Here is a 25,680-nt window from a genome sequence, read left to right on the forward strand (position 1 = left end):
TCTCTGCTCGACGACAGCGTCCAGGGCGAAACGACTACAGCTATGCGCTCTTCAAGTTGTCTGGCCCGCTGTGCAAGGGTGAAAGTATTGGATTAACTATTAGTTATCTTTAACGACTGGAATTTGACTCAACCTATCCTCAAAATGGTGAGTTCGTTTTCAGGCACACGACCCGTTGTTCTAATTTAGTGATGAGTCAGACTATTCCGATAGTCCACTGGACTGCACCTGTCGCTACCACAAGGTGACTGTGTCGGAGTCATTTTAAACTGTATACCGGATTGGTATTTGTCATTAATCGTTTGCCCTCTCTATACACCATAATTATCTTGACACAATTGCATAGTTTATTTCTAAATGTTAGGTGTGTTGGGTACAGTATTTCTGCTGAAGCGACAGTCGGAAGTAAGTTGTATTTCCTCGAACTGCACTCCTCTGCGGAACAGGTTTCGTCACTTGTCGCTGGTGACTCTGCAGCCATGGTGACAGTTGAAAGCTGGTTCAGGTGTGTTTGCCTGTACAGGCTCCCTGCGCCTTAGGCGTCACCCAGGTAGCAAAAATAGGTGGGTTCTTTAGGTGTTGGATTGGTTGTCTAAACATTCTGTATGAATTCGGATACACGTTCGGTTTTGGTTCAAGTGTAGGGGACAGGTTACGTTTTGTAAACATTTGTCATAGGTGTCATCAACGTTTGGTTAACGTAGGTGTATTTTACGACGTTGGTTGGGTTTCAAACGTCCAACGTTGACCAATGTTTAGCAAACGTTGGTAATAGATGTTATATGCGACCATTGCTTCAGCTAATAAAGACAGGAAATACAATATAAAACTGTTAATTACTAACTATAATTTGATTGGTAATTATTTACATGACTGAAAAGGGGACTGACAGATAACATTTTATTTATTTAACCAACAAGGAAATACAATATAAAACTGTTAATTACTAACTCTTGACTAACTATAATTTGATTGGTAATTATTTACATGACTGAAAAGGGGACTTACAGATAACATTTTATTTATTTAACCAACAAGGAAATGCAATATAAAACTGTTAATGACTAATTATTGATGAACTATAATTGGATTGGTAACTATTTACATGACTGAAAAGGGGACTATTATAGATAACATTGTTAACAGTTTTTGTTAACAGTTTTTACCCCTAAGTCATAAGACTCCTGAACAGGTAATCAAATGGCTACCCAGACTATTTGCATTGTGTGCCCCCAACCCCTCTTTTTACACTGCTGCTACTCTCTGTTTATCATATGCATAGTCACTTTAACTATACATTCATGTACATACTACCTCAATTGGGCCGACCAACCAGTGCTCCCGCACATTGGCTAACCTGGCTATCTGCATTGTGTCCCACCCACCACCCCCTCTTTTTGGAAGGCTTAACAAGACGACAACATTGATTAGAACGGAGACACATAATTGGGTCCTAGACTAGCTGTTTTAGCAGAAAGGAGGGGGGAGTTGCTATTTTGACAAAAGCACTGTTAAATCACAGATTAAGACATTGCAATTATCTCCTGAGACTGAACAGCACTTGTGGATGCAGATTCCTTTTGTTGGAGACCTATGAGGATTGATAGGAGGTTTAGCGTAAAGCAGTTCATTCATTCTTAACAGTGCATTGTGACATTTCAGAAAAACACAACGGTTTTGGTTGAGGGGAAGAATAAAGATGGATGTGTCGATACTGTTGGGCACTACTAAGGGAGGTTGACTGTGTTCTGTAACAGATATGTAAAATTCTTACTGGATGCTACAGGTAACGCTAGTCCGCCAGTTGTTGTTTTGGCTGGTAGGCCTGTAGGAAGTTGAAGAGTGGATAAAACTCCAGTATGTGAATTCTATATGCTATTACAGTCATCACCGAAGATAAATGGACTGTGACACACACTTTAGATCTGTACTAGAGGTCGACCGATTATGATTTTTCAACACCGATACCGATTATTGGAGGACCCAAAAAAACGATGCTGATTTTTATTTATTCGTAATAATGACAATTACAACAATACTGAATGAACACTTATTTTAACTTAATATAATACATCAATAAAATCAATTTAGCCTCAAGTAAATAATTAAACATGTTCAATATGGTTTAAATAATGCAAAAACAAAGTGTTGGAGAAGAAAGTAAAAGTGCAATATGTGCTATGTAAGAAAGCTAACGTTTCAGTTCCTTGCTCAGAACATGAGAACATATGAAAGCTGGTGGTTCCTTTTAACATGAGTCTTCAATATTCCCAGGTAAGAAGTTTTAGGTTGTAGTTATTATTGGACTATTTCCCTCTATACCATTTGTATTTCATTAACCTTTGACTATTGGATGTTCTTATAGGCACTTTAGTATTGCCAGTGTAACAGTATAGCTTCTGTCCCTCTCCTCGCTCGAACCAGCAACACAACGACAACAGCCATCATCGAAGCAGCGTTACCCATGCAGAGCAAGGGGAACAACCACTAGAAGGCTCAGAGCGAGTGACATTTGAAACTCTATTAGCGCGCGCTAACTAGCTAGCCATTTCACTTTGGTTACACCGGCCTCATCTCGGGAGCTGATAGGCTTGAAGTCATAAACAGCGGCAATGCTTGACGCACGAGGAAGAGCTGCTGGCAAAACGCACGAAAGTGCTGTTTGAATGAATGTTTACGCGCCTGCTTCTGCCTACCACCGCTCAGTCAGATACTTAGATACTTGTATGCTCAGTCAGATTATATGCAACGCAGGACACGCTAGATAATATCTAGTAATATATCATCAACCATGTGTAATTAACTAGTGATTATGCTTGATTGTTTTTGATAAGATAAGTTTAATGCTAGCTAGCAACTTACCTTGGCTTACTGCATTCGCGTAACAGGCAGTCTCCTTGTGGAGTGCAACGAGAGAGGCAGGTCGTTATTGCGTTGGACTAGTTAACTGTAAGGTTGCAAGAATGGATCCCCCGAGCTGACAAGGTGAAAATCTGTCGTTCTGCCCCTGAACAAGGCAGTTAACCCATTGTTCCTAGGCGTCAGTGAAAATAAGAATGTGTTCTTAACTGACTTGCCTAGTGAAAATAAGAATGTGTTCTTAACTGACTTGCCTAGTTAAATAAAGGTATAAAAAAATAATAATAATAAATCGGCGCCCAAAAATACCAATTTCCGATTGTTACGATAACTTGAAATGGGCCCTAATTAATCGGCCATTCCGATTTAATCGGTTGACCTCTAATCTGTACTTCTCCACCTCAGATTTTAAATTAATGTGACGGCTTAATTTGATGATATCCTATATACACTGTGGCCATGAGTATGTGGACACCTGGCCATCACACCTATATGAGCTTGTTGGACATCTCATTCCAAAACCATGGGCATTAATATGGAGTCGGGCCCCCCTTTGTGGCTATGACAGCTGCCACTCTTCGGGGGAGGCTTTCCACAAGATTTTGGAGTGTGTCTGTGCGACACAGTCATGCTGGAACAGGAAAGGGCCTTCCCCAAACTGTTTCCACAAAGTTGGAAGCACCCAATTGTCTAAAATGTATTTGTATCCTGTAGCATTAAAATGACCCTTCACTGGAGCTAAAGGCTCAGCTGGATTTATGCACCAGTTAGCAATGGGTGTGGCTGAAACACCTGAACTCAATAATTAGTAGGGGTGTCCACATACTTTTGGACATAGTGTATGCCACTGTCCAAAATGTTGGTAACTCTTTGTAGGCCTTTCCTTTTCGCAGGATATCTTTTGGGTACTTACAAATCATGAGAAGCATGATTTTATTTATTTTTTGCATTGGGCAAAAATTCTGTTCATTGTTAAATCATTTTTCCATATAAGACACTTTGTCCTGATATCTGGGCGGTAGGGATAAACAAAGTTTTCTCTGGAATGCAGGGTTCTATAAAGAACTCATCTATATCAGCTGTTGGGTACAAAACAGAAAATATGTCATAAGCATCGGATCTACACATATGTTTATATACTCGGTGTATAATCAATTTACTGCTGCATGTATTGGTCGTGTCACTGAGATTATATATACACACACACACACACACACACACAGTGGCTAGTGGGGTGCTTAGTTGCGTAATTGGGTGGGTTAATTCATTTCAATAATTCAGATAATCGCCTTGTGTTAGCTGGCTGGAGGAGGAAGACTCTTACGAAGAGTAAATTACCAAGGACTACAGCTGGCTGGTTGGCAGGCTGTAACTGGAGACAGAGAACAGAGATTGCCATGTTTCAAAGCAAACTGACTTGATTTAAGTTACGTTGAAACATCTGTGTCAGTGAACACACCTGGAGCTTGGCTTGAGAAATCCAGGAGAATGATGATTCGAGTAACGTTACGGCTGGTCAGCTGGCTGGTTAACTAGGAGAACGGTAAAGTCAGTGTTAATAAGACTAGTTGACTAACGTTAGTCAATTTAGCTAGCGTTACGTTAAGTGAGTCAACGGAGTTGGGTAAGGTTAAGTTAATATTAGCTAGCTAACTCCAAGCATTCAGTAGTTTAATAATCGAACCATCAACACTGATTACATAAAATATAATGTTACATGTTATCACACATACAAATGACCCATTGACCCGACGACGTTACTGTGTTATGTGTTAATAACATTTAGACTACGTTACCCAGCAGGCTATTCGGATGGTTAAAGAATGGCTAAACATGGAGTTTTCTAGCTGAAGTATATGTTCATTAAAAGTAGTTAAACCTACGCCCCAGTTTGTCATTATATAAGGAACAAACATAAGTTACTGCAGTGAATACGCTCAAGTGACTGAAAAAATAGCGTCTTTTTGGCACTCAAGTGGTCGGGCGTATCGGCATTCCGCAAAAAGTACCAAATACCTACCTACTGGCTATGTTGGAATAGGTTTCAAATACATTCATTTTGAAACCTTCTGACAACGTTTAGAAACATTGGCCAAGAGTTCCCTTTCATACGTGTCAAACAGTGCCAAATCTCAACCTATAGGCAACTTTGGAATATGTTTATTTGGGAATGTTGGGAGAACATTGTTACGTTTTGTTTTTGCAACACCAATATACAACCTAAGTCCAAAGTTGGTTTCGGTTCCAGGAACGTTTTGTGCTACTTGGGAGTAGCCTATTTGGGACTCTGCACAAAGTATCTGCCGTGACATTTCAATGTCTTTGAATATACAGTATCTCCAAATGAAAATTTTCATTGTAGAAAACCTTGCTTTTCTGAGTAAACTTAGTGTAGATATAAATAATATATTCCCCAGTCTGTCCTTCCTTGTCAAATCAAAGAATCCCTCAAAAGTCCCTGAAATATGAATATTTTATTTTGCCTTTCATTGACAACAATACACATCTCTGCTGTGCAAGGTTGAGAAAAGACATTTACTCTGTGAAATTAACTTGAACTTTATTTTGTATTCTGTACGTACTCTGTTCTTGTCAGACCAAAGAATGGATCAAATGTCCCTGAATATAAATGGCTTTGCTGGTGCTGCCAGGTGGCTCACTTAAACAGTTGACAATAATACACATTGCCCAGATAATTAAGTCAACAAATGCAGGAGAATGAAACCAGAGTGCCTTTTGCCCTAGTCACTCAGATCCTAAAACAAAGATCACGTTGGACATCTAGCTGAACAAAACAAGGAAATGTACTCTCTAAACAGTATGAATACATCTCCTCAACTGTTTTGGGAAACAAAGCCATAGCATCAAACAAGAGGTTGGGTCTATCTGCTTACTTTTTTAAATGTTTTTATTTAACTAGGAAAGTCAGTTTCGAGAAGAAATTCTTATTTTACAATGACCTTCCCCTATCCCGGATGACGCTGGGTCAATTGTGTGCCGCCCTATGGAACTTCCGATCACGAACGGTTGTTATACAGCCCAGGATCAAACCAGGATCTGTAGTGATGCCTCTAGCACTGCTTACCTCCACCCCCCCCTCCTCTTTCCCTTTCTGCCTTTTTCTCAATTTCTCTTCCCTTTGTCTTGTTAGGATAGTAAATGAACATCTTCACTGGACTGCCTCAGAGCCCTTGGGGTGCCCTTTTGCTCTCCTTTGTAAAACAGTGCCTTTTAATTGGTGTTTTTATTTTTTTACTGTTCTTATTTTATTTTTGGTCTCTTCTCACTTGTAGCTTTTAAATGCAACAAATTGCCTATCAAACTAGATCATTTCTCAAACTTGTGATTCTTGGGAAAAAAGTCCTTTAGCCACCGCGAGTGAGGCAGTGCGTTGCTGCACTCGTCTTCGTCACATGTGCGAACTGTCCACCGGCAATGAGCGGTGAGTTTGAAATGAATACTGCCAGTAGTAGGTTACTTTGGATTGCTAGCATGTGTTGTCTCCCGGTCAGGGACAGGATATTAGCTAGGATATTTGACCGAATATCCTAGCTGATTCATCTAGCCTACATTAGAGATGATCAGATCATATAGCACACCCCATTTAGTATTTCTAGCAAAGATACTTCACTAATTCCCTTTTTATCTTTGGTTTTAGCTTGCTTGGCCTACAATGTGTGACTGTGTTCTTGCAGAAAATTAAGGCCCATGATAAAACAGAATTTGGCTACAGGAGCAGTAAGAAAGTATGAATAGAATTGAAGAAAAGGGGGGCACTACCAAAGGTCTATGCATGGTGCTGATGGGGCTCCAGGGAAGAGAGTTAATACAGGGGGCCTTGTATACAGCTTGAGTCAGGTGTCATTCAGTGACTCGCTGTGTGTGTGATTTTCAGTTGAATACTTGTATACATATTCTTTGAAATAAACACCGATTCAGTCTGGCACTACTCATTGATAACCACTATCTGACATGACAGGGTTGGTGTACTGCATGCTGTTATTGCTGAATTGTCAGTGTTTACTTGAAGGAAGGATGCATTCTCAAAATATTGGAACCCAGCATCCTTCCTGGGCCTATATTTCTCTTTCTCCTCTCTGTGCTCTCACTGCGGTCCTGTATGGCTCAGTTGGTAGAGCATGGTGCTTGCAATGCCAGGATTGTGGGTTTGATTCCCTGGGCCACCCAGACGTAAAATGTATGCAAGCATGACTGTAGGTCTCTTTGGATAAAAGCGTCTGCTAAATGGCATACGTTATTGTTATATTACTAACCTTGTGGTGCATCTTGTCCTGTAGATGCATTTCCTGCTGCTCTTCAGTCGCCAAGGCAAGCTCCGCCTCCAGAAGTGGTTCACGCCCATCCCTGAGCGAGAGAAGAAGAAGATCGTCAGGGACATGACCACCATGGTGTTGGGGCGGAAACCACGCTCCTGCAACTTCCTGCACTGGAAAGACCTGAAGATCGTCTACAAGAAGTGAGAAGGGGAGTGTAGGAGGGAGGGGGAGGGGAGATGAATAGCGAGCGGTGTGCTCTCCTCTCCTAAGGTTGCTTATCAGAAGACTAAAGTGGCTTCCTTCTTCATATTCAATAATCTGAACTCTAACTGTATTACTCTGTTATTCCTCTCTCGCTCACCCTCCCTCTCTCTCACTCTCTCTACCGCTTTCTCTCTCTCTGTACGGTAGGTATGCCAGTCTGTATTTCTGCTGTGGTCTGGATGCTGAGGAGAATGAGCTGCTAGCCCTAGAGGTGCTGCATCGCTATGTGGAGCTGCTGGACAAGTACTTTGGCAATGTATGATTCTCTCACACAGCATTCTATTTGTGTTGATCTCTCTCTCTCTCTCCCCCCTCCAATTCCCTCCCCCTATTTATCTTTTTCAACAAATTGCATTGCCTGCATAGTATGTATTTAACACTGTAAACTGATTTGTGCTAGACTGGACTCTACTTCTTGAACCTTGGGTAATTTTTTTCTTCCTCTCCCAAGGTATGTGAGCTGGACATAATATTTAACTTTGAAAAGGCTTACTTCATCCTGGATGAGTTTCTGTTGGGGGGAGAGGTACAGGAGACGTCCAAACAGGTCGTATCCCGCTCCATCGAGGCCTCAGACATGCTACAGGAGGTGAGTGAGAGACCGCGCTCAAGGTAGATGTTGCCCATGACACAGATCTAGGATCAGTGTTTTCCACTTCCAATCTTAACTGAGACTATTTGGGGGAGAATTGCAAAAACTGACCTTAGATCAGTGTCTAGAAGCAACATTGTAAATGCTTTATCTTACGGTCTGATTTTGACCGGTTTTTCTACATATGATTTACCTGGTACAAATATTATAGTTACATAATAATTAACCTAATGTTTATTTAGGGTTGAATGCACCATTTAGTAACAAGTAGTTACCAATTTTAACGAATTCTTTAAAGTAGGTACTGAAAAGTACCTATTTTGCCCTATAATTCCTTAGTAAAAACCTGATGAAAGTGGACTGTTGAAATGGTGTTAATGTCTCATGGATTGACTCTGCAGTGCTGTTGACTGACTCCTGATGAGCTCTCTTCTCCTGTCTCATCGCTAATAGGCTTCCCTACATGACCCATATTAACTGGTTTACTTATGGCCCTATTATCCTCATTCTGTCTGTCATGAGAGACTGAACCAATTTCGATTCTTCTGGCTGTCTCGTTGCTGTAGGTCTGCTTTGGCAGCTGTCTACTCTCTGTACTATCCATGCAGCCTCTGTGGCGCTATAGGCACTAAGCGACACTCTGCATGGCCCTTTTTGGTTTTACTTAGGGATGGGCATTTGAAAACTCGTATTCGGCATGTTATTGTGAAATGGGGAAGAAGTTTGCTATTGGTCGTTCCAATTACTGGTTGTTCTGATACAACTGAAAAGGAAATGTAACATTATTTTACTGCACTTGACATGGTCAACAAACAATAAGTTAATCTTAGAATTTGACATTTTGTCAGCGCTTATAAATTCCACCTGCTAAATAGTTGCAATGTAAGTGTTGAACTTTTATTTGGCTATTAACAAACAAATACAAACCTTGAATCGAGTACTCACGCCCATCCCTAGTTTCACTATCTGCTTGCTTAGGAAATACAACTAACATATTGATCCTAGTCTCTATTGCATGCTATCTGAACAGTTGCATCATCACTCATTTGATTCTTCATCACCTTCATCATCATTGCTTTAGGCTGAGATTGACAACAGTGATTATGATCTGGAGCTTGGATGGCCTTGAATTTGGACAAAGGTTAGAGGCTAATGATTGTGATTCTATTAGTAGCATAGTGCCGTGTGTAAACGTTCTATGCTTATGTCTTAATGGATGTGAAATGGATACAAAGATGTTATGTAGGTGTGACGGAATATTCATGACATTAAAACAAGACTTGTTGATATGGAGATCACACAATTAATTTGTCCATCTCTCCTCTCCAGACCATGGAGGAATACATGAGCAAGCCTGCGTTCTAATACTGGAACCGGGGATCTACACACAAGAAGGAATGTGGAACACAGGACCATTCCAGAACTGGAAGACTTCCTACTGTACAGAATCCATGGAATTACGAGTTCCAGAATTCTATTTCTATGACGGAATTTGTCTGCTGAGGTGGGCAGGATGTTTTATCCTGGATTGTTGTGTTCTAAATACGGCTTTATTTTTCCTCTTAAGGTAAGGACGAGACTTTAGCTGTTATTATTGATATGATCACCCATCCCCCTGGATCCTTGAAGTAGTTACTGAAAACTATGGTTATAACAATCCTTATATATCACCACGAAGTGCTTTTGAATCAATTCTTGATTTCTTCAATGACATGTTGTGCATGTAAGATTATATGGAAATTGAAGAAGTGCCTCTTTAGAATATGTTTTTGAATTTGCATTTTAAATGCATCTTGTAGACTAGCCTTGTTTTGTATAATCTTGGTTGGGACTAGCCTTTTTGGAAAGGGAATTATTTATCTGGGTGAATGTTACGGTTTGTTTTTTATAAAACTAATTATTGATTTTGAATGTTGACGACGTTGGAATTAAAGTGCATTTTGATACTTGAATCTTCTGGGGATTTGTATTTCTGTTATCGGCTAGACTATTTAATGTTTGTCATTATTTCACTTAAGCGCACGATGAGCATTGATAAACCAAGCACATTTATCTGTATATTTTTAATTTATAGGCTGCCACTGACACTTTAATCGTACATCTAATTCTGCTTCAACATTATTTAGGTCCAAGCTTGCTCTAGAAGGATGAGAAGCATAAAAAGAACATGAGCTTGTGGAATCCATATATAGTTTAAGTCGGAAGTTTACATACTCTTAGGTTGGAGTCGTTAAAACTCGTTTTTCAACCATTCAACAAATTTATTGTTAAACTATAGTTTTGGCAAGTCTGTTCTACTTTGTGCATGACACACGTTATTTTTCCAACAATTGTTTACAGACAGATTATTACACTGAATTTTAAGTGAAATAATCTATCACAATTCCAGTGGGTCAGAAGTTTACATATACTAAGTGGACTGTGCCTTTAAACAGCTTGGGAAATTATGTCATGGTTTTTGAAGCTTCTGATAGGCTAATCGACATAATTTGAAGTCAATTGGAGGTGTACCTGTGGATGTATTTCAAGGCCTACCTTCAAACTCAGTGCCTCTTTGCTTGACATCGTGGGAAAATCATAATAAATCAGCCAAGACCTCAGAAAACAAATTGTAGACCTCCACAAGTCTGGTTCATCCTTAGGAGCAATGCCTGAAGGTACAACATTGTTCTGTATAAACACCATGTGACCATGCAGCCGTCACACCGCTGAACTGAACTGAAAAAGCGTGTGCAAGCAAGGAGGCCTACAAACCTGACTCCGTTACACCAGCTCTGTCAGGAGGAATGGGGCAAAATTCACCAGACTTATTGTGGGAAACTTGTGGAAGGCTACCCGAAACAAGTGACCCAAGTTAAACAATTTAATGCAATGCTACCAAATACTAATTGAGTGTATGTGAACTTCTGACCCACTGGGAATGTGATGAAATAAATCATTATCTCTACTATTCTGACGTTTCACATTCTTAAAATAAAGTGGTGATCCTAACTGACCTAAAATTGAATTTTTACTAGGATTAAATGTCAGGAATTGTGAAATACTGAGTTTAAATGTATTTGGTTGAGGTGTATGTAAACTTCTGACTTCAACTATATATCTAATCATCACTGTATCAATGTAGGTCTAGTGATCAGTGTATTATAATAAGACAACAGAACGCAGCAAGAAAAAAATAATACGCTAATGCTTTATTAGTCTCCATCTTGTCACACATTATTGAGCATGTACGAAATGGTTTAGAAATTAGCGTATATATATATATACCACGACAACCGAAAGAGTCCAACAATTACAGCGCTTGCAGCATCAGGGGGTTGGAAGGCAGGATGGTGACATCTTAATCTCTAGCCTATATCAGGGAATGACATTTTCACAATGTTACAAGATAGGGAACTCACAAACCCAGATATATACACGACACACACACTGCCTCCAGCCCAGCACACTTATATACGATATATATATATATATATATATATATATAATATATGATTTCCTTTACTATATATACACATTTTATGTAAACTAGCAGAATGGTTATTGATAGCATAAACATCATTTATTTAGTAGAGGATGTCTTAAATCGCTTGTCTTCACGGCGTAGCCTACATTCCAGCAACCGGTTTTCCGTGAGGCTCCTTTTCCTCCTCTGTCTCTGGAGCTGCAGTCTCCTGTGGAACCTGATCTTTCACCTGCATCTCCGCGGGCTCCACTACCTCATTACCCTCTGAATCTCTCTTTGTCATTGTGTCCGCTTGGTCAAAGTAATCTTTCATGGCTTGTTCGTATAGCTCGTAAGGAAACTGTCCGTTCGCCTGAGATTGGGTGTTGCGTTTGCTGATCGTGCTGGGGTACTTAGTTAATATTTTGGCCGCCAGAAATGTCATCATCTCATCTTCGTCCGCCTCATCGTTGTCAGATTCTCTCTTAAAAGGCATCTTGTTGAGCTCCGACATAAATAAGTTTTCCCTTCGGCCGGATGAGGATGGGACTTTTGGAGCAGCCACGGGAGGCGGTGCTGGTGCTAAAACTTTCGCCGGGGCGGGTGGTGCTGAAACTCTGGGAGGGGAAGGGGCACTCTTGAGCGGCCGCCGACTCACAGGATAGTCGTTACTGATGGTTTCCATTTCTACGATATTCAGGAAGTCTTCCTCGTCCATGTCTTCAGGAGCATTTTTGACTGGCAGTCTCCGGCTGTAGTATCTGATCTTCGGGTTGCTGCTGGTCCTGTAGCGGGGGATGGCTTGTGGGTGATGGTCTAGTTTTCTGATTTCCTCCGTGATCAGCATGTCGATAAGATCCTCAGGGGGGATGTGGAGTTTGAGGGAGATCTTTAACAGCTCGTTCAGGGCCCGGGGGTCCACCATGGGGTGACGGATTAGTCTCTTTTTTTGCTCTTCGGTTTGTCTCCTGGCTGTCTCATGTTCGCTCATTCCCAGAATCTTCAACAGGTAATAATCTACTGGTTTAGTATCTTCCTCTGGGTCCTCTTTATTCTGGCCAGCTCTGCGCTTCATCTGCATTCCGTCGTCCTTCTCTTCCTCCTCCTCGTCATAGTTCTGCTGCAGAGCCCTGTCGAACTCCTCGTGGCTCCTGTTCACCACCTCCTCAGTCTCGACATTCTCCTCTACAGGAATCCACTCCTCCCCACCCGCCACATCCTCGTAGGCCAGGTTCCTCGGACTGAATAAATCGTCATCATCCTCAAAGATTTGGCGCTTCTGGTTGTTGGAGGTGGATGGTTTCCCCAGCTCTTTGAAGATGGATCGCAGGTTGTTGAGGCTCTGAGGGGTGTATTTTTCCTTCAGGTCCTCTGTGGCGCGCTTGGGGCTGTCTCTATCTTCCTCGTCCTCGAACATCAGCGGGTACTTCTTGTGCGGCCTCGGGAAGCCACTGTAGGCAGGCGTGTTCACGGGGCTGCCTGTGTTTGCTGAGGGGTGCCTGTGCCCGCGGCGGTCATTCCCCGGCACCACAAGGGCGGGTCTGGGGGGACTAGCGAGCTGTTCCTGGAGGGTCCTGAGCAAGGCTCTGACCAACTGCTCAGCCGGGATGTCCTGCTGCCTCTGGGCCGGCGGGGAGGACTGCCTTTCGGGTGTGCCTTCACCCTGGAGAGAGGTGAGCTGCAGGAGGATGCGGAACTTCTCGACCTCATCATAGTCTTTTGTTGGCTCCTCTCTCTCTTGGCCCCCGTCTGTCCGCTGTTTCAGGCTCTCGATGTACTCCAGGGCTTTGATCATGTCGGAGCTGGGCGGGTAGACGGCGGGTTGCAGTTCTTCGGCCTCCCCGCCTCTGAGCCTGTGGTGGCGAGGGCGGGACGCGCCCTGCACAGAGAATGCATGGAGGAGGAGGAAAGCGAGAACAACAGGTTTTCCTGTGGATAGTTTAAAGAGTGACAGCATCTTATTGCAGCCTAGAGAGAGAGAGAGAGACAAAGGGATGAGTTCAATACAATGATATGCCTGAACACAGGGGCGTCAGGCACCCATTATTTTAGAGGGGGCACAAAGTATTTGAAGATGGGGGGGATTGGAGAATTTAGCATTTTTCAACACCTGAAACAGCTATTTCCTGCAATCGAGAGCCATAATCATTATTTTTCTGCATAGGTTATCTAAGCAGGCCTCTTTACCTGTTCAATTATCATTTTAATAAATGATGCACATTGATTCTGTAGCCCTTTCCTGCAGTCAAATTACCTAGGGTGGAATGTTATTCATATTTTTCATAATTTTTCATAATTTCATCATTAAAAACCTGCCAAAAATCCAGTGTTTATATTTTAAACGGTTTTGTTATATTTCAGTCTTCTGTGATGTATATAAAGTGTAATATTGGGAAGCAAACTCAAAATGGAATACATTTCAACCCTATATATGACATGGTACAGGTGTCTTCTTTTTTGTAAGCCCATAACCATGTGTGTGAGGTGTATACTTTTGTTTCAAAGTAGATTTGTTTAAGACCCTGATTTAGCCCACTGCAGTACAGTTAAGAACTGTTATGCTTTAGGAGTTTAGTACAACTGCCACACTTGTATATTGTATCACAGCCCACGAATTAAAGCATTTTTTGTATTTTCTGAAGTTTAGCAGCCTTGCCAGAAGGCATGCTAGCTAAAATACAGATAACTGTCAAAATAAAGGAAACACTTGAGTGTATGAGGGGAAAACAAGTGTATTGAAAGCAGGTGCTTCCACACAAGTGTGGTTCCTGAGTTAATTAAGCAATTAACATTACATCATGCTCAGTAGGGTCATGTATACAATGCCCATTTGCTCATTATTTTGGCTACCATGGCTAGAAGAAGAGATCTCCGTGAATTTGAAAGAGTGGTCTCAAAGGAGCATAGGGGGTTTAAAGTGTCTCCTGTCTGTCTGTCTGTCTGTCTGTCTGTCTGTCTGTCTGTCTGTCTGTCTGTCTGTCTGTCTGTCTGTCTGTCTGTCTGTCTGTCTGTCTGTCTGTCTGTCTGTCTGTCTGTCTGTCTGTCTGTCTGTCTGTCTGTCTGTCTGTCTGTCTGTCTGTCTGTCTGTCTGTCTGTCTGTCTGTCTGTCTGTCTGTCTGTCTGTCTGTCTGTCTGTCTGTCTGTCTGTCTGTCTGTCTGTCTGTCTGTCTGTCTGTCTGTCTGTCTGTCTGTCTGTCTGTCTGTCTGTCTGTCTGTCTGTCTGTCTGTCTGTCTGTCTGTCTGTCTGTCTGTCTGTCTGTCTGTCTGTCTGTCTGTCTGTCTGTCTGTCTGTCTGTCTGTCTGTCTGTCTGTCTGTCTGTCTGTCTGTCTGTCTGTCTGTCTGTCTGTCTGTCTGTCTGTCTGTCTGTCTGTCTGTCTGTCTGTCTGTCTGTCTGTCTGTCTGTCTGTCTGTCTGTCTGTCTGTCTGTCTGTCTGTCTGTCTGTCTGTCTGTCTGTCTGTCTGTCTGTCTGTCTGTCTGTCTGTCTGTCTGTCTGTCTGTCTGTCTGTCTGTCTGTCTGTCTGTCTGTCTGTCTGTCTGTCTGTCTGTCTGTCTGTCTGTCTGTCTGTCTGTCTGTCTGTCTGTCTGTCTGTCTGTCTGTCTGTCTGTCTGTCTGTCTGTCTGTCTGTCTGTCTGTCTGTCTGTCTGTCTGTCTGTCTGTCTGTCTGTCTCTGTCTGTCTGTCTGTCTGTCTGTCTGTCTGTCTGTCTGTCTGTCTGTCTGTCTGTCTGTCTGTCTGTCTGTCTGTCTGTCTGTCTGTCTGTCTGTCTGTCTGTCTGTCTGTCTGTCTGTCTGTCTGTCTGTCTGTCTGTCTGTCTGTCTGTCTGTCTGTCTGTCTGTCTGTCTGTCTGTCTGTCTGTCTGTCACCTGATCTCACTTATGGGATTCTGGAGTAGCGCCTGAGATGGCGTTTTCTGCCACATCAACAGAACACCAAATTATGGAATTTCTCGGAAGAATGGTGTCGCGTCCCTCCAATTGATTTCCAGATACTTGTTGAATCTATGCCAAGGCACATTGAAGCTGTTCTGGTGGCACTTTATGTTGGTGTTTCCTTTATTTCGGCAGTTATCTGTACTTAGACAAGCTATTTTAACTTGATTGATAGTTTGAAATGGCTCAGTAGCTAGTTATGAGGTTGGGAGATTGGGAACCTATCTAGCTGGCTAGCTAAAGCCAACTTCATACAATTGCTAGGTGGCTAGTATTACAGAGAAACAACAAAACAGAGTTTGTATTTATTCATCAATAAGGAATAAATAGACTGCATAGCTTTGATCAAATTAATTTACAAACATACATCCTGCAAGTCCTGCCCATCACCAGCAGCTAAAATCAAATCAAACGCTCCTCCACTGATGATACTGTCTGTATGCACTAGAGTATCTAGCATCCTGTCTTGCATATCTTTGCTCCATGGTGCGCCTTGGAAGAAACCACTTACTAGGGAGGGTGTGCCCCCTCCGCAAAATACCAAAATACACTGACAGATCTTTTTATAAGTAATGATGATAACACATGGGCTTAAAAATGAAGTTTAGTAATTAATTCAACATCTGAAAACCCCCCTATGGGCTGCATTTTAATTAAATGTCCCCAATGTTTGAGCAGAATCTCACTTCATTGATAACCCATAGACTATAAGTGGATAAATTATTCAATGCACAAATTATACAAAGTTGGAGAAGTGCGCTATATTTGCGAATCATTCTATTTTAAATGACTATAGCCTACATCACAGGATCTGGCCGTTGTCAGGGCAACCTTTAGCTTGTGGCTGCCTTTCTCCAAACCTTAATCTCTATTAAAACCCATATTAATAAACCAATTTCGCGAGGGATAGAACCAAAATTACTTCACATCGCAATTTTGCCCAGTAACAAAATACATGAATAGACTATTTGACATTCATCACAACAACACACAGCTATCACTTATTCAAATAAATTCCAAGTGATTGCCTAGATCTGATAAGAGATGAGAACTTGAGGAGGAGAGATGAGGAGAGACAAAATCAAAACATGGAATGCTAGAAAGCCCACACATGAACCTACAAAACATCTTAGTCTTTGTTTGAGACATGCTACAAGTCATACGCATGAATTTTTACCTTTGGCAAGATGCTCAGACCGCAGTAGTGAACGTGTATAGCATCTCCTCCCAGTTTTAGGACGAGCGGTTCTGTTTTCAGCACCAGGACAGCTCCCAGCGATATATGAAGCAACACCTGATCCGCGCGTCATCACAGCAGCACGCACGCAATAACCAGTCTTTGGAAATCCATAATTATACAGTATTTAGGCTTATGATATGGCATGCTAAGACTGCTAATGTGCTAAAAATATATATGGATGTTGTCTGTTTCTAGCTGTATCAATTCTTATCTAAGCCCTATTCATAATTCCCATTGAAAAAGTGGTGGGCTATTTTTGGGAAAATGCTTGTACCAATTAGCTTTGTGAAGGCCAATAACTATCAATTTGACAACACTTCGTATAGCATTTAATTGTGTGGCTTCATTTACCACCCCATTCAGATTGCAAATCTTGTATTTGCTAATGAGGCACACATTTACTCAGCAACTAATTAGCTTGTTTATTGACATCCATTGCAATGATTTGCACTAATGGGATTACAAGAACAACAAGGGTGTTGTCGTATTCTATCCTATCATATCCGTCCCTCTCAGGAGACAAGGGGTTAAATCCCCAGCGATGACTCACTCACTGAACCCACCACCGAGGAACGCCGAAATCGCTATCGCAGTTCACTCTCTCTCTCTCTCTCTCCCTCTCTCCTCCCCCCGCGGAGGATCGATGCCGGTAAAATATAAACGCAACATGTAAAGTGTTGGTCCCATGTTCCATGAGCTGAAACATGGGACCAACACACAAAAAAAGCTTATTTCTCTCAAATTTTGAGCACACAATTTTTTATTTTCCTCCTGTGCATTTCTCCTTTGCCAAAATAATGAATCCACCTGACATATGTGGTTTATCAAGAAGCTGATTAAACAGCATGATCATTACACAGGTGAACCTTGTGCTGGGTATTAAAGGCCACTCTAAAATGTGCAGTTTTGGCAGCACATGTAACCATTCCAGCCCCGGACCTCCACATCCGGCTTCTTCACCTGTGGGATCGTTATTTAAATCGACTGATTTCTTTATATGAACTCAGTAAAATCGTTGAAATTGTTGCATGTTCCATATTTTTGTTCAGTATACATTTTTTCCAGGAAGTGTATCCCTGAAAATAATCAGAACTCATGTAAACATAACAGTTTTGAAAACATAGCTTGGTCTCTTGGCACAACTTCACCTTACCCCACCCGGGTATGGGGTAAATTGGGCATAGGGAAGGGTAAGTTGAACCGCCTTGGGGTAAGTGGGTGATGCTATACTGTGACTGCTGGTAGGTGAACATTTAATTCAGATCTCTCTGCTCAATATCACTTAACCTTCCATTTCTCTGCTACTATACACCGAGTGTAAAAAACATGAAGAACACCTTCCAAATTATGGGTGGGGTGGGGGTGTTTGCAACTTAATATTTGGAAGGTGTTCTTCATGGTTTGTACACTCAGTGTATAGTAGCAGAGAAATAGAAGGGCAATTGATATGGAACATAGAGATCTGAATTAAATGTTGACCTACCAGCACCCAATCATACCTTTCATACACACTTCTCAGTGGTTGATATAAATATTTTTTTTAACCTTTATAGGCAAGTCAGTTAAGAACAAATTCTTATTTCCAATGATGGCCTTGGAACAGTGGGTTAATTGCCTTGTTGTCACGCCCTGACCTTAGAGATCTTTTATTCTCTATTTTGGGTTAGGTCGGAGTGTGACTAGGGTGGGCATTCTAGTTTTGTTTTTTCTATGTTGGCCTGGTATGGTTCCTAATCAGAGGCAGCTGTCTATCGTTGTCTCTGATTCGAGATCATATTTAGGCAGCCTTTTCCCACCTGTTTGTTGTGGGATCTTGTTTGTGTGTAGTTGCCTGTTAGCACTGCATTTTACTTCACGTTTCGTTTGTTCTGTATTGTTTTGGTGAGTTTCATTCATTAATAAACATGTGGAACTCTGATCGATCGTGACAGAAGATCCCACCACCCCAGGACCAAGCAGCGTGCCCAGGAGGAGCAGGTATCCTGGGCTTGGGAGGAGATCCAGGAGTTAAGGACATCCTGGACTTGGGAGGAAGTAATGGCAGGAGGCGAAAGCCTGCCATGGAAGCAGGCTGAAGCAGCGAAGGAAGGTCAGCGACGACACCGGGGTTTGCGGCCACGGCGTAGGCCCAAGAAGCAGCCTCAAAATGTTTTGGGGAGGGGCACACGGGGTGGTCGGCGGAGCCGAGGTGTGAACCAGAGCCAGTCTGGGAGAGGAAGGTGAACTTGGAGGGGATTGAAGGGAGTGAATCAGAGACAGTCAGTGAGTTGATGGGGAAATTGGAGGAGAAAGTTATGAGAGAGCTGTTGTGTTGGTGCATGAGGCACGACATTTGCCCTAAGGAGCGTGTCCTCAGTTTAATGCCACCCGAGTCAGCTCTCCGTACTTGTCCTGAGGAGCGTGCTAGCCATCTTTGTGAAGACTGTGCCGGCTCCACGCACCAGGTCTCCAGTACGCCTCCAGTACGTTGTCATCTGTCCAGGACACGTTGTGCCAGCTCTACGCTCCAGACCTCCAGTGCACCTCCACAGCCCAGTACGTCCTGTGCCGACTCCACGCTCCAGGCCTCCTGTGCGTCTCCCCAGCCCGGTACGTCCTGTACCGGCTCCACGCACCCGGCCTCCAGTGTGTCTCGCCAGCTTGGTACGCCTTGTGCCAGCTCCACCCTCCACGCAGGCCTTCAGCGACGGTCTGCAGTCCAGAGCCTCCAGCGACGGTATGCAGTCCAGAGCCTCCTGCGAGGGTTCCCGGTCCGGAGTCCCCGGTGACGATCTACGGCCCGGAGCTGATCCACGGTCCGGAGCCTCTGGCGACGATCCACAGTCCGGTTCCTCCAGCGACGTTCCACGGCCCGGGTTCCTCCAGCGACAATCCACGGTCCAGAGTCCCCGGTGATGATCCACCTTAATAATCCTCACTAATCATGGAACTGTGATGACAACGGTCCTGTCATCATGATCCGTGCGCCAGGCTCCAGGTTTAAACTGTTATGTATGGTCTGAATTCCATAATAATTCAAAGAGGATACATGTCCCAAATGATTGCACAACTGTCACGTCTGTTCTCGCTCCCCCTCTCTGTCTCCCGAGGGCGTCAGGCTGCCCATCATTACGCACACCTGTCACCATCGTTACACGCATCAGCGCTTCATGGGACTCACCTGGACTCCATTACTTTATTGATTACCTCCCCTATATCTGTCACTTCCTCAGTTTCTTCCATGTGTCTGCGTTATTGTTGTTATGTTCCCCCTGTCCAGACGCTGGTCTTGTTTGTTTTATGTCGGTTATTTATTTAATGTTCACTCCCTTTACTTGCTTCTCGTCTCCCAGAATCTGTCCTCACAGAATGCAGACACCATTATTGGAAACATCAGGGAGTTTTTTCTTGGGTTGGTGACGTCGGATCCGGGTGCCGCTGCCGAAGGAACCAGGGGTGCCTCAGCTGGCTCTTCGGGCTTTCATGCCTTAGCTGGCTCGAGAGGTTTTCTTGCCTCGGTTGGCTCGGCAGTCTCCCATCCCACATCACGCCTCAGCCGGCTTGTCGGGCTCCCACGCCTCAGCCGGCTCATCAGGCCATCCCACGTCATGTCTCAGCCGGCTCATCAGGCTCCCATCCTACATCATGTCTCAGCCGGCTCGTCAGGCTCCCATCCCACGTCATGTCTCAGCGGCATGTCGGGCTCCCACACCTCGGCCCGGCACGACGGGCTCCCACGCCTAGGCCCGGTCCGACAGGCTCGCCCAGGTGGGATGCCGGGTGGCGCCCCTAGAGGGTGGGTACTGTCATGCCTGCTCCCGCTCCCCCTCTCTGGCGCTCGAGAGTGCCAGGCGGCCCATCATTACGCATGCCTGTCACCATCGTTACACATATCAGCCCTTCATGGGACTCACCTGGACTCTATTACTTTATTGATTGCCTCTCCTATATCTGTCAATTCCTTAGTTTCTTCCCTGTGTCTGCATTATTGTCGTTATGTTTCCCCTGTCCCAACGCTGTCCTTGTTGTTTTATGTCGGTTATTTATTAAATTAATAATTATTTGCCAGCAGCATACCACCATGCATACCACTGCTAGCTTGCTTCTGAAGCTAAGCAGGGTTGGTCCTGGTCAGTTCCTGGATGGGAGACCAGATGCTGCTGGAAGTGGTGTTGGAGGGCCAGTAGGAGGCACGCTTTCCTCTGGTCTAAAAAAATATCCCAATGCCCCTGGGCAGTGACTGGGGACACTGCCCTGTGTAGGATGCCGTCTTTCGGATGGGACGTTAAACGGGTGTCCTGACTCTTTGAGGTCATTAAAGATCCCATAACCCCGGTGTCCTGGCTAAATTCCCAATCTGGCCCTCAAACCATCACGGTCACCTAATAATCCCCAGTTTACAATTGGCTCATTAATCCCCCTCCTCTCCCCTGTAACTATTCCCCAGGTCGTTGCTGCAAATGAGAACGTGTTCTCAGTAAACTTACCTGGTAAAATAACGTATAAATATAAATAAATAAATGTTCACTCCCTGTACTTACTTCTCGTCTCCCAGCGTCTGTCCTCACAACAACTTGTAATGCGTTAGCCTCATATGATCCTATGATCCACTATTGCTAGTGATCATCAGGAACAACCACACTAACTTGACAGCGGGAAAAAAGGTAAACTAAGGATGTAATGTAACAAGGTAAACAATGGGCCACATGTCATTGATGACAGGGTGAACAATGGGCCACATGTCATTGATGACAGGGTGAACAATGGGCCACATGTCATTGATGACAGGGTGAACAATGGGCCACATGTCATTGATGACAGGGTGAACAATGGGCCACATGTCATTGATGACAGGGTGAACAATGGGCCACATGTCATTGATGACAGGGTGAACAATGGGCCACATGTCATTGATGACAGGGTAAACAATGGGCCACATGTCATTGATGACAGGGTAAACAATGGGCCACATGTCATTGATGACAGGGTAAACAATGGGCCACATGTCATTGATGACAGGGTAAACAATGGGCCACATGTCATTGATGACAGGGTGAACAATGGGCCACATGTCATTGATGACAGGGTGAACAATGGGCCACATGTCATTGATGACAGGGTGAACAATGGGCCACATGTCATTGATGACAGGGTAAACAATGGGCCACATGTCATTGATGACAGGGTGAACAATGGGCCACATGTCATTGATGACAGGGTGAACAATGGGCCACATGTCATTGATGACAGGGTAAACAATGGGCCACATGTCATTGATGACAGGGTGAACAATGGGCCACATGTCATTGATGACAGGGTAAACAATGGGCCACATGTCATTGATGACAGGGTAAACAATGGGCCACATGTCATTGATGACAGGGTAAACAATGGGCCACATGTCATTGATGACAGGGTGAACAATGGGCCACGTCATTCCGAGCCTAAATAGTATGCCTCATTCCATTTTCTCTGCAAAATGCTCTCATGATCAACAGAGCTGTTGGATATTCAAACAAACAGTAGCAATACACAATTGCATTTACATTGGTTTGTAGCTAATTACAGAATAAAGTTCACTGTTACACTTCATCACAATAATGAGTAAAGCCTGAGTCACCTTAGAAGTTTACGCATAAGGGCATGTACATAAGAACAGCATACAATAAGTGTACTGGACAATTTATTGGTTTATTGGTTTATTGCCTCTGCATTAGCATTATAAATTACAATATGTTCAGAATTGTATGTTTTGATCAGGCATTTATTTGATATTTTACAACAGGCCAGCATAGCCAAAATAATTTGACCCCCCAAAAAAATATTAGAGCCATAAGCCTAATATAGGTAATATATCCCTAATATAGCCCTACAGTGTGCAGCAGGACCCATTGATTTGTACAATTTGTAACACTCATCTCTCATCTGAATGCTTGAAAGAAATTATACAAAGTTACAAAATGTTTTCTCTCAGGGAAATGTACCAAACCTAAGGGACAGATTCGCAATTTACTGGGGGGAGGGGTGGTCCAAAATAGGGGAGTGTTGTCAAACTATTTTTCTTACTTTGGGGAGGGTTGTGTGGTTTTTTATTGGACACAGGGGAGGGTAGTGAGTTTTTTTTTCCTTCATTAAACATTCACACTTTTGCATGTTTTACTATATCATTTCAATCCATCCTAGTGTCACGTCCTGACCTTAGTTCCTTTTTTATGTCTCTATTTTAGTTTGGTCAGGGCGTGAGTTGGGGAGGGCATTCTATGTGTTGTTCTATGTTTTTGTATTTCTTTGTTTGGCCTGGTATATTGTCTCTGATTGAGAACCATACTTAGGCAGCCTGTTTTCCCACTATGATTTGTGGGTAGTTGTTTTCTGTCTCTGTCTCTGTACCAGACAGGACTGTTTAGTTTGTTCCTTTTTGTTCCAGTGTTCAGTGTAATTAAAAGATCATGAACACGTACCACACTGCACCTTGGTCCTCTCCTTCTTCCACCTACGATGATCGTTACACCTAGCCAGATTTCCTCATCATGCGCCTTCCCTATATGAATCTGTTTAGGTACTTCCCTTATGCACTAAGCTTTTCCGTATTGGTACATGTTACTATACCACAGGTCAATATAGTCTAACAGTCTATCCTGCCCTCTATCCACCATTTATAGTGACTAGTGGCAGGTGGATTGTTTGTCAATAGGCTAACTAGCAATCATACCACACATAAAAGCATTCAAAGCTGCATCCATTTTCTATATGAATAGACAAGAACAAATAGGAATAGCTGATAGGATGTGGACAAGCCAGGTGCATCATTCAGCATGAAAAAACTGAAGACATGAAACACTCAGCTCAAAAAGCTCCTCTATTGATCTTGTTTAGGGACAATACGAGTATCCTTCCTAGACGATAGTAGCCCACAACACCACAATGCAATAAATAATGGCATTATTGTTTTCAAGTGAGTACAAAATTCTACTCTAGGCTGCAGGGGAAATGTCATTTGAATAACGGTGCAAAAGCCCTGTGATTTGAACGTTTCATTATATTTGGATCAGTTGTGGGTCTACTCTCGACAGTTCATAAGGTCTAGAAAGGCACAGTAGCAGGTCAGTCTGGCTGTATTTTTACTTCTGATACTGAATGCGCTGTCTGTTTCAGATCATCATTCTCCCAAGTCCTCCTATAATAATGTGGCCACATAGAGTATGCTCCCGGCAGGCCCAGTTATTCAGGAAAGCTTAATGAGCACTCTGCCTCCTCTCCAATCCGAGCGGCTATTCTTCGCACACCTAGAACCTAACGCTTCAATATAGCCCAAATATGTATTATTTCACTTTTAAAATGTATTACCGTTTATATGTGGCATAAACACAACCATTCACAATGTTTTAATCTGATTAGGCTACTTCAAAAGTCTCATGTATGCATGCGCACATTCATGATACTGCCACCCCTGTGGCATGGCCAAATGTAGGATGCTGTGCAACTCCCTATTCAGGTAGGATGCAATTTTGGAACTTACATTTTTAATCATTTGTTTTATCATTATTATATATAATTGTTATTATTGTAAGCATATTTATAAACCGAAACCAGTTTTTTAAATATGCAAAACCCGTTTTGTTTAATTCTGTTGAAACATTTTCATTGGCTAAATTAAATCTGTTTTTTTTAATTGTGTGCTCCTTATTTAGTTTAAGATGGGTTATAAGTAGGTCTGTTGGGAATGCTAGGCACTTGCCTTTGTTGACAATTGCTGCTGTTTAGCAATTTTCTTTGGCCAATTTAAGTTCCAACTGTAATGCTGAGTTTGCCGCAATATAATAGCCTGCACATACATTCTCTATAAACGTTGGCTTGACTTACTTTGATATTACCCTAATGAAGTGTATACACTTTTGTGAAGGTTTGGTGTGGTGTATCTATTACTAAACTGTAGCTACTAAAAGCCTATGATATGAAGGCAGAGGGCATCGGAGCTCCAACTGACTCTGCCAGTTGAACTTGAGGTGAGGAAGAATGTTTCAGGCCTACCAGCTTCTCTTCCTTCAGGAGAAATAAAACAACAATGGACAAATTAAGTCATACATTCAATATCTTGACACACAGGTCCATGTGTGCACGCATACAAACATTTGTACATGTTTATTTCACCTTTATTTAACCAGGTAGGTTAGTTGAGAACAAGTTCTCATTTGAAACTGCGACCAAATCTGTTTGAAATCAAATTCAAATCATCTGCTTTGGGACATCACAAGGACCTCTTATAGCTGGTTGATCCAAGTCTTAATGGAGGTAAGAAATGTGTTGTGTTGTGTTATAGAATTACAGTAGACACCTAAGCCTATGGGTGTCTGCATGCAATGCCTTGATGCATTTAGTGTTCAAATCTCCTGCAGCTGAACTGTGAGGTGGACAATTATTGTTTTAGGAAAGTAGCCTTAAAAAACAATAGTTTTTTTTAAGGACATGTAAATGTGGCTAATTTGGCCAATATCCCTCATTTATTGGTGGCGCTGGCTGCGCCAAGTCAGATCTGAATGCATATTGATGCCCGGTAAATTTGTCAAATGTCTGGTAAATTAAAATCTTCCTGGTCACGTTGTCTGGCGCCAAATTGCCCTAAAGAGAACCCTGTAATGCTCATATTGTTTATATGCAGATTTTAGAATATTTTCATAAATCTGTTGCCAATTGGATGGACACCTAGACAACCTAAAGACTGTGTCAAGTGAGCTAGTCCAGTGTCACTTTTATTATGCCTGCAATCATGGTTCACCAGCATCCCCAAACATCTGCAGAATAAGCTACAGATTAGGGTTAAATATTTTTCCAAATAATACATTTTCTCCTGGCTAACCAGGTATTTCCGGCCTAAACTGGATGTGTCATTCTAAAGCATATGTCTGGATATGATTAGAGCTTTGTTCGGCATGAAAATGCAAAACTGATGCTACCGGAGCATACATTAAATACATTTTATGGTCCCTACATTAAAGAAATTTTATGAGCCCAACCCCAAATGATTGTGCCTTTATCCAATGCATAACCTATTATAGGCTACCGCACATTAGCACAACAGAAAGACATAAAGCC

The 25,680-nt window shown here is 42.7% G+C and overlaps 2 protein-coding genes across 3 annotated transcripts; one reads left to right on the forward strand and one right to left on the reverse strand.

Annotated features, from left to right (window-relative positions):
- Positions 1-8: 8 nt before the first annotated feature.
- Positions 9-9,944, forward strand: LOC112226554 (AP-1 complex subunit sigma-3). 2 transcript variants are annotated; one of them, XM_024390947.2, is made up of 6 exons: positions 9-147; positions 7,158-7,336; positions 7,548-7,656; positions 7,852-7,989; positions 9,074-9,133; positions 9,322-9,944. In XM_024390947.2, the coding sequence occupies exons 1-5, from the start codon at positions 145-147 to the stop codon at positions 9,119-9,121; spliced, it is 477 nt and encodes a 158-aa protein (XP_024246715.1). In that variant the 5' UTR covers positions 9-144; the 3' UTR covers positions 9,122-9,133; positions 9,322-9,944. The 2 variants fall into 2 exon arrangements, with proteins under 2 accessions (XP_024246715.1, XP_024246716.1); XM_024390948.2 differs by lacking the exon at positions 9,074-9,133.
- Positions 9,945-11,156: 1,212 nt separating this feature from the next.
- LOC112226555 (secretogranin-2) lies at positions 11,157-16,713 on the reverse strand. The gene is made up of 2 exons (XM_024390949.2): positions 16,546-16,713; positions 11,157-13,405 (listed from the first exon to the last, which is right to left on the reverse strand). The coding sequence occupies exons 1-2, from the start codon at positions 16,676-16,678 to the stop codon at positions 11,601-11,603; spliced, it is 1,938 nt and encodes a 645-aa protein (XP_024246717.1). The 5' UTR covers positions 16,679-16,713; the 3' UTR covers positions 11,157-11,600.
- Positions 16,714-25,680: the final 8,967 nt, after the last annotated feature.

Source organism: Oncorhynchus tshawytscha, linkage group LG28 (assembly GCF_018296145.1).
Source record: "Oncorhynchus tshawytscha isolate Ot180627B linkage group LG28, Otsh_v2.0, whole genome shotgun sequence".
NCBI classification, from domain to species: domain Eukaryota; kingdom Metazoa; phylum Chordata; class Actinopteri; order Salmoniformes; family Salmonidae; genus Oncorhynchus; species Oncorhynchus tshawytscha.